This window comes from Macrotis lagotis, chromosome 4 (genome assembly GCF_037893015.1).
Source record: "Macrotis lagotis isolate mMagLag1 chromosome 4, bilby.v1.9.chrom.fasta, whole genome shotgun sequence".
NCBI lineage: Eukaryota > Metazoa > Chordata > Mammalia > Peramelemorphia > Peramelidae > Macrotis > Macrotis lagotis.
Window position 1 is genome coordinate 145,084,950 of NC_133661.1, and position 13,161 is coordinate 145,098,110.

At 37.7% G+C, this 13,161-nt stretch overlaps 1 protein-coding gene across 1 annotated transcript in view; it reads right to left on the reverse strand.

The window, feature by feature from the left end:
* MTMR10 (myotubularin related protein 10) overlaps positions 1–8,231 on the reverse strand; it is a 64,140-nt gene extending 55,909 nt beyond the window's left edge. The window contains exons 1-2 of the mRNA XM_074234265.1: positions 8,031–8,231; positions 7,483–7,543 (exon numbers count right to left, since the gene is read on the reverse strand). Coding sequence (XP_074090366.1) covers positions 7,483–7,543; positions 8,031–8,096 — 127 coding nt within the window. The 5' untranslated portion in view covers positions 8,097–8,231. The remainder of the gene's footprint in view (positions 1–7,482; positions 7,544–8,030) is intronic.
* Between the last annotated feature and the right edge of the window lie 4,930 nt (positions 8,232–13,161).

The following is a 13,161-nucleotide window of genomic DNA, read 5'->3' on the forward strand; positions in this document are numbered from 1 at the left end:
GTTCTCAGCACAGAATTTCAGTTAGAAAGCTTCTCAAAGGCATTTTAATATAACCTATACCTGAAGTATCCCCTCTAAATAAGTGCGGAACCTGAAGTGATTCAACATATTAAAAATTAAAGGACCTAATATATTCACATTTTCTTTTAAGGAACCACTCAGGTTTGGATTCTAGTTCATGAAAAAGCACACAGAATTCCACAATTCCTGAGACATGTAATGTGACTGGGTAACTCATTTAATTTGTGTTTTAAGCAAATCACTTAAGACTGAAATAGCATGGAAGGTAGTGACCAGCACTGGTAGAGGACATTTCTCACCCTGGAATTCCCTATATCAATATAAGCCAAAGTCCCATCCCATCCCTATGACACATAAAAAGTTTGTTTGTAAATGAGAAATCAGTTGAGTACATTAAAATAAATGTTTCAAAGATATCCATCAGAGTTGGGTTTTAACACTGTCAGGGGGACAATGTTACAAATGGTTACAAATGGACAATGTTACAAAGAACATCGTGAAAGTGTTTCTTTAATTTTGTTAAAAAATAAAGTTATAAAATCGTATTTAAGCTACTTATTTTTTCATGCATGTGGCAGAAATATCAAGTGAAAGGTTCAAGAAAAATGTTCAATTGTTTACAAATATAATTTCATATAAACAATTTATATTCTAAATAATCTGTGAAGATACAGGACCTCCATAACTAATAGGAAAAGATAGTTTCAAAAGTTGAGTGAAACACATAAGAATAATAAATTACCTTTTCTCTCCAATTATTTTTAAATATATAACTGCATTATAAGATGGATGTTCAATGGGGCAAAAATGATCTAAATCTATCAAATCTATTGAAATACAACTATGGGGGTGGCTAGGAGGCACAGTGGATAGAGCACCGGCCCTGGAGTCAGGTGGACCTGAGTTCAATTCCAGCCTCAGACACTTAATAATTACCTAGGTGTGTGGCCTTGGGCAAGCCACTTAACACCATTGCCTGGTAAAAACCTAAAAAAAAAACCAAGGTGAAATACAACTATGCCAATAGAAATACTTCTCAAGGGGAGGCTAGGTGGTGCAGTGGATAGAGCACTGACCTTGGAGTCAGGAGTCCCTGAGTTTAAATCCAGCCTCAAACACTTAATAATTGCCTAGCTGTGTGGCCTTGGGCAAACCACTTAACCCCACTGCCTTGAAAAATCTAAAAAAAAAAATACTTCTCAAAATATAGACCCAAATTTTGGCTGAAAAGTAATCTCAGGTTGTCCTCTTTTAGAATAATGTATTTTTGTTTCTGTAATGAATTTCTAGTCAGTATAATAATCACTAGGGATCACTTTGATAACTATGATCATTAGTATTTTGAAACCTAGAAAAAAATAACCAAAATATTATATTATTACTTTTCTTGCTATGAATGTAGACTTTCTTGGAGGGATTAGTAAGGGAGAAGGCAGACAAGAAAGAAGAGGTAAAGTAGGTTAGATAATCTAGCATCCCAGAGAAGTACAAAGACAATAAATTTGGTAAGTTAAACAATTATAAATAAAATTACCATTAGATATGGGGGAAAAGTATTCAAAAGAATATATGTGTGTGTGTGTGTGTGTGTGTGTATGATCAACTTCAACATTCAACAGAAGGTTCCATTCAACATGCTAGAGGTCTTCCTTGCTTTCTCACATAAGATGGGATGCTAGTGGAACACTCAGGATGTCCACCTATCATTTCCTGCCTTTGCCACATTACTAGCCAATTTTTTTCTTCCTAACATATTTCCTCCTTGACAGCATTTAATCCTATTCTCCAAAGTTCCAAATTAGTCATATGCTATAGCCTACTTCCCTCAGCCTGTATTCTGTGACATTCATTTTCTTCTTTTTTGGGGGGGGGGGGGGGCCAAGGCAACAGGGTTAAGTAACTTGCCCAAGGTCACATAGATATGTAATTATTACTAAGTGTCTGAGTCTGCATTTGAACTCAGGTCCTCCTGACTCCAAGGCCAGTGCTCTCTGCAACACCTAGATACCCCCGTGATATTCATTTTCCATTCTTTGAAGACTTTTTGTGTTCTGGGTCTTACCATCATAAAATACAAATGTTAGTATTAAAAACATAAACTTTTGTTTTCAGGAGAAGTTTGGAATCATTTAGAAAGTTCTTCAAATTCCAAAAGGCAACTTAGTCCTTTATTTGCCTCTAATTTACTTTTGCGGCCAATTTGTCCATTTGTGTTACCTCAGATAGACATAAAGATGAATAAGCTATACAGTATTTCATAATCTAGACAACAGATATGTGTTGCATCCATTTAATCTTTCATATGAGGATGGTCAAGCCAAAGTCTTAAAGGATTTTAGATCTCTTCCAGGAGGTTCTACAATATTCCAAAGCTTCAAGTAAATTTCATAATGTCATCCAATCAATCCCTGATCAACAATTTTTTTTCTACATACCTACTTATGTGCCATGTACCATATATGCTAGGTGCTGCACATACAAAGAGAAAAATCATTTCTACTTTCAAGTTTTATATTCTAATGGAATAGTCAAGTGCATGTAAAAATACATGCAGAATAAAAGAACAAATGCAAAAATATATAAAGTATTTAAATACAAGGTAATTTAGAAGTGGAAATAAGCATCCAAAACCAAAATTCATGTAAGTAGCATCTAGTGGATCACTTAAAGTTTGATTCTGTGCTTTTTTTTTTCCATTACAGTGGTAAATCTCTTTGATGAACACAGATCTTCAGGTTGTGTGCCTCATCTGATATATATTATCAGTGAATTACTGAACAGGGGGTTAGTTCTCTTACATAGTTCAAGTATTCTTGGAAATTTCAACATATGATTTTGACATATAAAAGACAAATATTTTATTGGACAAGAGGTTTTAAAAGTGGTTTTACTGACTCAAATGCTTTTTTTTTCCATAATGGAAACAATAAACACAGTGCACTCTCCTGCCCTCTTTATCTTTCTGGGTTGTCTACTGTAGATTACCAGTTACAAAAGCCTGTCTCATTCCCTACTAACACCTCCAGATATCACTGATGCCTAGATAATGCTCTAAGATGTTACACAGATAAAAGAGTAGACTTTGGTAGTTGTTCTCTCTGCTGCTTTTTCTTGGTATTAATGAGGTCAGGTTTTTTCCCCCCACATCTTTGTCTCTTCCTGTCAACACTAGCACCATGTTATAGACTTCAGCTGCTTTTGTCATCCTGTTCTCTTTAATGTATTCACCTTTCCTATAAACATACAGGAGGCTCTCATGTTAGAATGCAAACAGAGCTTTTACTAGTCTATTTGTTATAAAATTCTTATAGATTATTTCCAGTTTTATACTTTTTTGTTCCGCTTCTCTTATCATACTTAAAATACCCTCAGGATAACTGTACTAAAGTCAGATTTGTAGAAAAATTCTGTTAACTGATTTTATATCTCTCACCACTATTGCTTCTATTTGCTTTATGAGGCAATACTGTTCATAATTTATCATCCTTGGTAAGATTTTACAAACATGTTTATGTTCTTAATCAGGGTTGGCTAACATTTCTCTCCAGTTGGCAAGTATGTCAAAAGCTTGCTGAAACACTTTTGTAGGTCTTGTTTAGATACTTTTTTGATTCCCTTGTTAAAGAAATTGATTAATATTAAACTTCCAAATAAATTATAACAATTGGTGTTGAGGATATTCTGTTGTCCATTACTCATTTTTATTATCAATCATTTATATAAATATTTCAAGATTGAACTGTTTCAATTATATGTCATATCTTTTTCTCAGAATTATTCTTTCTTCTATCTTTTTTTCTTTTAGTCAATTCTGATCTATCCTAACAACATGGATGTCTGTAGTTAAACAGATTCAGGAATTACTCAAATTTCAAATATAGGAAATTTCATTTCTTGTGATGTTATTTGGTGCTTACCAATTCTTTTCTCAAAGAAAGTATTCACATTATATGAACATATCTCCAAGTTTTGTGCTCTGGCCTTCGTGAATCCACATAAAAAAATGCTTAATTGCTAAGAGATAAGGAAAACAACTCTGAAGTTCTGCCTCACATTTAAGTAACAAAATAATTTCAGATGGATTTCGCAGATTTCAACAGTTCTAGAAAATAATTTGGAACTATGAACGATGAGTCACTAAATTATTCATACCCTTTAACTTAATGATCCACTATAGGAAATATACCTCAAGGATGCCAAAGGTAGAAAGATTTACATATATAACAAAATAGTCAAAGCAACACTATTTCTGGTAGCAAGTAACTAGATTGATCTATTAGAGAATGGTTTAACAAATATGAATACAAAGTATTATTGTGATATATGAGACAGAAAGATAAAGAATTCAAAGAAACATGGGAAAATTGTATAAAATGATTGATACTTAGCAAAGAAAGAATCAGGACAATATAATGATTAAATAAATGAAAACAGCACTAAGCTTATATGCAAAAAAAAGAGAAGAAACATAAATCTCTCTCAATAGAGAAGCATGAGAATATGGATGTGAAATGTTTCACAGGCTGGCAAATGTGGTAACAGGTTAGTGGGAGAGATGTCAGAAAATGACAGGTATAAAAAAATTACTAAACAAATCCCTTCTTCAGTTTTACTCCAATGATAAAAAATTAAAAGTATTTGAATTTGGTTATTAAGTAAATTGTTACTATATTTATATGAATTTTTCTATTTTTTAATTTTTATTTAAGGCAATGGGGTTAAGTGACTTTCCCAAGGTCACACAGCAAGGTCATTGTTAAGTGTCTGAGGCAGGATTTGAACTCAGGTACGCCTGACTCCAGGGCCAATGCTTTATCCACTGTGCCACCTAGCTGCCCCTGAATTTTTTTATTTTATATTTTAATTTTTTTTTTTAGGTTTTTGCAAGGCAAATGGGGTTAAGTGGCTTGCCCAAGGCCACAAAGCTAGGTAATTATTAAGTGTCTGAGACCAGATTTGAACCCAGGTCCTGACTCCAAGGCCGGTGCTTCATCCACTGCGTCACCTAGCCGCCCCTTTCCTTATATTTTAATTTTTAAGAGTTCACTATTTAGATAAATGAAATTATTTCACTTAAGTAAATGTCAAAGGCAATGCACAAAATACAATATAGGGAGGTAGCTAAGATATAGTAGAAAAAGGATTGAAATATGAGTCAGAAGACCAGAATTCTTGGCACATTTCACAGTTGTGTAACTTCACCTTTTTGAGGATCAGTTTCTTCATTTGTAAAATGAAAATTCATCTTGTCTCTCAGCATTCCTAGCTCCATTCAAGACTCAGCTCAACTGCTCCTTCAGTTCTGAGTGCTTCCTAGCTTCCAAGGAAATTCCTTTGAATATACTGTCTACATATTTTGTACTTATCTGTCTATCTATTTCCCTTTTGGAGGTGACTTCCTTGAATAAGAATTGTTTTAATTTAATACCCAGCACCTAGTATGGAACCTGAAACATAGTTAGGACTTGATGCCTTTTAACTCTAAATATTATGACTCTCAATATTTTAAATTTTTTTTTGTTTTGTTTTCAAGCTTATCTGAAGGCACAGGTGACATGGCTGACTTTGTTCTTAGTTTCTGGATTCAATAAAAGCCAGGGTCAGGTTCTAAGAGTATTATTTATTGTTCAATAACTTCTAGAAAAAAAGGACCAACAATCTAAGAGCACTTTAGGTGGCCTTGATGTCTTACTGAAGAAAATTGAGGGTCAAGAGCCAAGAAAGAAAAAAGGAAAAACATAAAGTGTCTTGTCTCACTGTGAAAGGATCTTGATTTTATTCATCTCTGAATACTTCAATTGCTTTGAACATAGTAAACAGTCACTGAATGTTTGCTGGATAATAAAAATCTTTTCACATAGTTAAAGCAACAATACGTATTAAATTTTTAATTTGTTTTAAGTGAAAAAATAATGACTTGAAAATTTTGACATTAAAATCATTTGTTAAATATTTTTTTAAGAAGAGGCAATGACCATTCAATGAATAACTTAATTCTAAATTGTTTTCTCAGTATTTACTTTTAATCATATTGTGGGGAAAATGTTCTAGTTAGCATAAACTTAAATTAAAAAATAAGTGAAATTGCGAACCCCTTTTAATGTTTTAACAAATCATGAAGCTAGCTTTAAAAATCAAAATCTGGAATCTTTACTTGTTTGGACAGTCTAAATTTTACACAACTGAAAGTAGCACTTGCTTCATATTTTAAGAATACTATTTATACAAATAGCTATGAATGTGTTGAATTAAAGCATGTACTTATATCAAAGTTTTCTTTTAAGTTTACTCTAAGGTAAAAAGTATTACAGTGTGTGTGTGAAAACCATTAAGCTGTAATTAAGTCAAGTTTCATTTTGTTACCAGTTGCTGGTATTTCTATCAATGTGTTTCTTATATACAATACTAAACTTAAAAAAATTTTTAAATTTGAAAAATTTTAAATTTAAATTTTAAAGTCCATATATTCATTTAATTTAACTCTGCTAAGCCTTTATGTTTAACAGAAACACTTTAAAATGAGTTCAGTATATGCACAGTAAGTGCTTAATATCTATTCAATTGTTGAAATGAATAGTATAAAATTAACTTTAAAAACTCTAAGAAACTGCAGACACGATCATTTGTATTTCAGTTGCATTTTAAGTTCCAAACATAGTTCCCTAGAGATAAGCATTTTCCCCAGCAAATACAATAAACAGTGTATTTTCCTCAATAATTCATAAAGTAATTTTAGCAGCAACCTAATTTAGTAAAATGAGTTTCACCAGCAGTCAGAAGACCTGGATTCAATCACCTACCAGAGTTCAAGTGAGCAATCTAACCTGTTTCCTTATCTTTGAAAAAAACAACCAACCAACATGCTACAGTCTCCTACTGTCAGAGATCTTAATTATTTTTAATGAATTCTAAACAAGAGAAATTTTGCAAATAATGCTGACATTCACACATGTTCATTACAAACCATAAGTATAAATGGAAAAATTCTTTAAAAGTCTTCCGTTCACTTAATCCTGCTATCCACAAAGATGGGGCACAGGCAATGGAAAGGTTAAAAATTTTCATAAAAGCATAACTTTTTTTTTTCTCTGATACTCTGTTACTTTAAAAGTTCTCCCTGCTGCATATGAAAACCAAGCAGACTATTTTCACTAATAGTTATTTCCAGATTTTGTAGAATGGCTTTGGAGTCAGAGCTCTCCTGTGTAACCACTTGCATGAAACTTAGCCTTGGTCTCAGTCACCTTTAAAATAAAGGGTGATTTTTGACATCCCTTCATGGTCCTCAATCTCTTTTCCTACAATCCTGATTCTTGACAAGTTCTATCAGTCATACTTCAGTGTATAAAAAAGTTAGAAGAACTGGGAGCAAGCCCTCCCTTCAACTAACAAGCGCCTACGGAAGAAGCATAGGAAAAGACCTTATCTAAGCGTCAGTTAGAGTCCCGATTAATGGTTTACCTGGCAAAAGCACCGGCTCCAGTTTTTTAATCTTGAGTTCAGGAGGCCTCTTATCTTCATCCTGAAACACATTATAAAGAAGCTTTAAATTTAAGAAATTATTTTAATTCAAGTTTCTCGTGAGAAACCGCGTCACGTTTTCCAGATGCACGGGTCAGCCAGCCGGTCACGCCGAGGCCCACAGGTCGGGGAAAGCCCGTAACTTCTGTCCTCTCTGGGCCAGTCCTTCTCCGGAGCGGGTGAAAGCGCGGGTGCGGGCCGGCGTGTTGGGGTGGCGTCTCCCGCCCTGCCGCCCGTCCTGAGTGGGGGTCCCCGCGGGGCACTTCCACGCCGCCCGGCGGCCGCGCTCGGTCTGCCCTCCCGGGGGCGGCCGCAAGCTGCGTGGGTTCGGGAGCGCCGGGGCAGCCCGGGATGGAGGGGGTGGGGCGGGAGTTTCTGGGGGGCGCGGGGAGGGGACGGGGTGGCCCGAGCCGCGCAAGTCCACCAAGTTCAAGGTGGACCTTCTCCCGCCCGGTCCAGGGCGCGCGGGGGGAGGGGCGGCTGTTTACCTGAGGCGGCGGCGCCGGCGGCAGGAGGTAGGACCTGAAGGTGGGTCGCGGCGGCTTGGAGAACATGGTGCCCCCCGCGGCCGCTTCCGTCCTGGCCGCCCTGTGCGGGCCGGGCCGGCTGGGGGTGGCCCACCCCGGCGGCGGCGGGGGGCAACGGCGCAGGCGGGGCCGGCCTCCCTCCCGGGCCGCGGCCGCCGACTTTCCCCGAGGAGTCGCCCAGGCCGTCTGGGTCTGCGGCCGCCTCCCCCCCGGGCGGGCGGAGCGGGCGAGGGGCGGGGCCGAGCGGGGCGTGACGCGGCCCCCGGAAGGGCCCGCCCCGCCCCGCCCCGCTCCGCCCCTCGGGGCGCGCGGGGAGGGCGGGGCGGCGGCGCCGGCCGCGTGCGCGCGCACCGCGCCTGCGCGCCGGAGCCCCGCCCCCCGGGCGCCGGGGGGGGGGGAGGCGGCCATGTTCAGCGCGGACCCCGCGGGGCGGCCGCTACGGCGGCGCGCAGGGGACAAACGGCCCGGCGCTGTGAGTCACGGGACTCCGGGGCTCTCCGCGGGGGAGCCGGGGCGCGGCGCCTCCCAGGCACGGCGTGTGATGAGAAGCCTGGAGCGGCCGGCGGGGGGCGTGTGTTGGGACGGAGGAGGCCACGGGAGCATGGTAGTGGGGCCAGGATCCAGACATGATGCAAGAAACTTCTCGGACCTGCCTGTCCCCCTGACGATTCTCTTGCAAATAGGAGGAGTCAAGATAGCTGCTGAAGGGCGGCGAGGCCCTGGAGTCCAAATCTCATACACTTAATAATGACCCTAGGCCTTGCCAAAAAAAAAAAAACCCAAAATTTGGTTGCCTAGCATGGATTTGCAAAATTTCCAAGTCTAACCAGATTAAAATGTAAATGGGATGTTACTTTTTAAAAAAAATGTTATTTTGTTGTCCAGCTCCTTTTGGGGTTTTCTTGACAAAGTTACAGGAGTGGATTTCCATTTCCTTCTCCAGCTCATTTTCAGGTGAACCGAAGCAAGCAGGATAAAGTGACTTGCCCGGAGTCATACAGCTACTAATAAACTCAAAGACTTATCTTCCTGATTCCAGGCCTGATATTCTGTCCACTTTGCCACTAGCTGGATCAATAATGATAATATGTGGTTTTCTAAGTCCAGGTAGGATAGTTTTCTATTTGAAGTTGACACTGGTACCTAGAGTATTTTGTGGCATTTCCCACACACTTTTTTAAAAATTTAATTTAATTTTGCAAGGCAGTGGAGTTAAGTGGCTTGCCCAAGGCCACACTGCTGAGTAATTAAGTGTCTGAGGTGAAATTTGAACTCAGGTACTCCTGACTCCAGGCCCTGTGCTCTATCCTTTGCACCACCTAGCTGCTCCTCCTACACACTTTTAAAATAGATATTCTACCAGTATTCCAAAATAAACCAACTTCTACCTAAAAAGCTGTTACAGATCTTGGATCTTCTTGAGGTTTGTAGCTCTATGTGATTACAAAAGTTTAAAACCAAATTGTCCAGATGTTTTATATACATTATGTCAGACACTGATATCCAGTCCAGTAAATCTAATACTGGTTTTGAAGAGGGCGCAGGAAATGACCATGTTGGACTTGAAGGTCACACCCTTTGGGACAGGAAAGACTAGTGTGTAGAATGTCACCCCTTCCCAATTATTACTGTCTTAACCATTCCTTGGGGGGACTCCCCTTGGCATATTAGAGAATACCTGGACCTAGGTGCCAAGCCACTCCCCAAGCAATTCTTGTCCAACCACTATGGAAATGTATTTAAGTAAGGTCTTCTGGAGCTCTCCTTCTTTCCTCTCTTCTTCTTTGTAGGATGGCCACTTTCTCTCTCTAAGCTAGACCCACATGCTCCCAAGCCTATGCAGCTAAAGAAATTTGGCCTCAGCTCCAAGGGGCCTAATTCACTGGGAACTAAACCCAGCCAACTCCTAAGGCTGTTTGCCTTTATCTCTCTGACACTCTCCCTTAGACCTTTGTTATTCAGCCTGTCCTTAAGCATCTTCTTATCTCTCCAGGAAAAAAATTTAATCTGTGAACTTTGCAGGCTTTAAAAATAAAAATCTTGGGCTAGTCTGTGAGTTTTTTTCACTTAAAAAGAATGCTCATCATTATGGTAACACCAATTTCCCTGTCATCAGTTTTAGCTCTGATCTGTGGTTCTGAAAACTCTCTTTCCTGGTTTCCAATGTATTGTAAGCTCCTTGAGAACAAGGACTGTTTGTCTTTGCATTCCCAGTGGTCTTCATACACAGTTCTCCATTTCCCAGTTTTTGGAATGGATTGTCTTTCATGCCTAGGATTCTCTTCTTCACCTTTATCTCCTAGACTTCTCTGGCTGTCTCCAAGACTCATCTCAAGTACTACCTTTGATCCTCTCTCTCTAAAAATTAGTATATATATGTATGTATGTATGTAGACTGTTGTCATTTGTATCTTGATTCCTTAGCATTAGTGCCTAGTAAAAAGTGTCTAATCTATGTTGCTTGATTAATTAGGACCATGCCTTACCTAGGTCCTCCTTCCCCTTTTTTCAGACTGTGATTTCAGAAGAAACTACATTGGCAATTATTTTGTAGCCTATATACATAGAGTTATCTGCTCTTGAGAGGTTAAGTTTGTTACCCAAGCTCACAGTCAGTGTGTGACAAGGGTAGGACTGGCACAAGTTCATCTTGATCCTGCAATCTCTAACCATTTTGCCAAGCTGTTTCTTGCCTAACAAGATGTACTTATAGGATCATAATAAACATATGGTTGTTGATTTGAATTCCATGATTGATTGGTTGATTGATTGATTCAGATTCTCCTTTTATTTCTTACTGTCCATTTCCTTTGCTGATTCCTTTTTCTTCCCCCTCAGAAGTCAAACTTTGGACTTCTGCTTTTTTACTCTCTCAAAACATTCATTTTTCTTATGAGTTTAGCTAGCATTTTTATACTGATGATTTCCAAATCTATTTGAACTCTCACCAAGTTACAGTCCAGACTAGTCCTGGGACTAGTAACCTCTCCAGATGTCTGCCAAAGAAATGACTCCACATGTTTTCTCAGTAAAAATTCTTGAGAGGCCTAGGGGAAAAGATAACTAGGGTATAATGAGGCTTTTGAAGAGAGATAGTGGGAAAGTATGGTTTTTATTATAAAAGTATACAGCATATCCACTGACCTTGGTTATGAATCTTATATTGATGTGACTAGTAAGTAGTTTGAAATTTGTGTTTTATTATTAGCATGCTAAGTTTATAAAGAATAATCCAATCACTCCTAGAAAGTGGTACTAATTGCAAATGCAAGTTATTGTAACAGTGTACAAAGGTAGGAACTGAGAAATATAATGGAAATAGGAAGGAGTGTACAATGCTAAATTATGAATTAATAAAGATTGATTTATCCTATAATTTTACAAAACATTCTTAAGCATTGGTAGCTAAATCAATTCAATAAACACTTAATAAGTACATAACCCGAACAGAAAGCACTATGCTAGGATTTTGGTGCAGTTTGAAAAGATATGATGTAATAAATTAATCATTGGTGATGAGATTCTTTTTTGTTGGTGAGGAATGCCTATACAAATATTCCTACATATTGTTCACTTAATATTTTTTGTGTCATGGACCCCTTTAGCAGTCTAGTGAAGCCTATGGACCACTTCTCAGATTTATGTTTTCCTGTGATAAAATTAAGTACATAAAGTTACAGATGAAATTAATTAGATTGAAATAGTTATAAAATATTTTCAAAAAATTCACATACTCTGGTTTAAGAACCCCAGCTTTAGAGCGATCAGAACAGATGCAGTGGTTATAAAGTAGAAGGACTACTGATATTCATTTAAAATCCCAGATTAAGCAAGATTGTGTTCCCAAATGGTAAAACAGTTTTTAATGAGGCACATTAACTGACAATCCACTTAAGGAATTAAACTTGTATATGTCCCTACCGATTTGTTGAACTTAAGTATGCCACACAAATTATATTAGAGTTTTCATTTCTAACTCTGTACTTATGAATATAAATGAAGTCAGCATTCTTTCCTACTTTCCTGGTATAAATATTTTTCTAGAGAAGAGGAGTGAATGGCTATTTATGGTTGGTTGATCTAGGCAGCTGGTTGCTTCATGGGGAACTGGTTATAGGAATTGACCAATTTCCTCTGTGACCAGCAGATGCCTACTCCCATCAGTTATATATATATAAAATGTCTTTAGATGCCAACCAATATGCTAATTCTTACATAAATAATCTCTGAGGCTAGCAGCCAGATCTTTTAAAATTAAGTCATGATTTCATTTTTGTTGGACAAGACTATTTTCCAATGATATATTGTAAAATATGTCTTAATTGACATCTTTTCATGGAGTGATTACATAAATGGGATCTGGAATCTGGATTCCATGTAATATTGAAGTATACTAGAAAAAATGGATTTTTTTATGTGAAGAGAGTAGTAAAATTAGTCTAATGATGTAATAAATTAATAATTTGTTTGTTGTCCTTAATAATTAAGGAAATATATTTCTTATAATATTTTACTCAAAGTCCAAATTATAGAACCTCTTTATGCTAGATTATGCTCATTTGTAGTCTTTAATATAAATATCTCTTCCTTACTCTAGGAATTGAATTAAGTCAGTTGACTATTTATTATAAAGGCTTTGTAGTTTCCATTAGTTTTATATTTCAAAAGGTATTTTCTTACTTCAGTCTCATATATATATAGGTTTGTTAAGGTTTTTAACAGTTCTACAGTATACATTTCTAGTCATTTTGAATTTAGCTTTTCTCAGTGAAATAGCTTGGGCAAATATAGTGATTAAGACAATTTATAGAGATCTTAAAAGAGAGAAACTCTCTCTCTCTCTCTCTCTATATATATATATATATATAGAGAGAGAGAGAGAGAGAGAGAGAGAGAGAGAGTACTAAATTAAAAATACAGGGTATTATTTTTTTTCTAAATGCTACAAGGTGGTGCTTCTAGGTGGTGTAGTGGATAGAGCACCAGCCCTGGAGTCAGGAGTAACTGAGTTCAAATTTGGCCTCAGACACTTAATAATAGCTGTGTGGCCTTGGACTAACCAACATAACCCCATTGCCTTGCAAAAAAAATA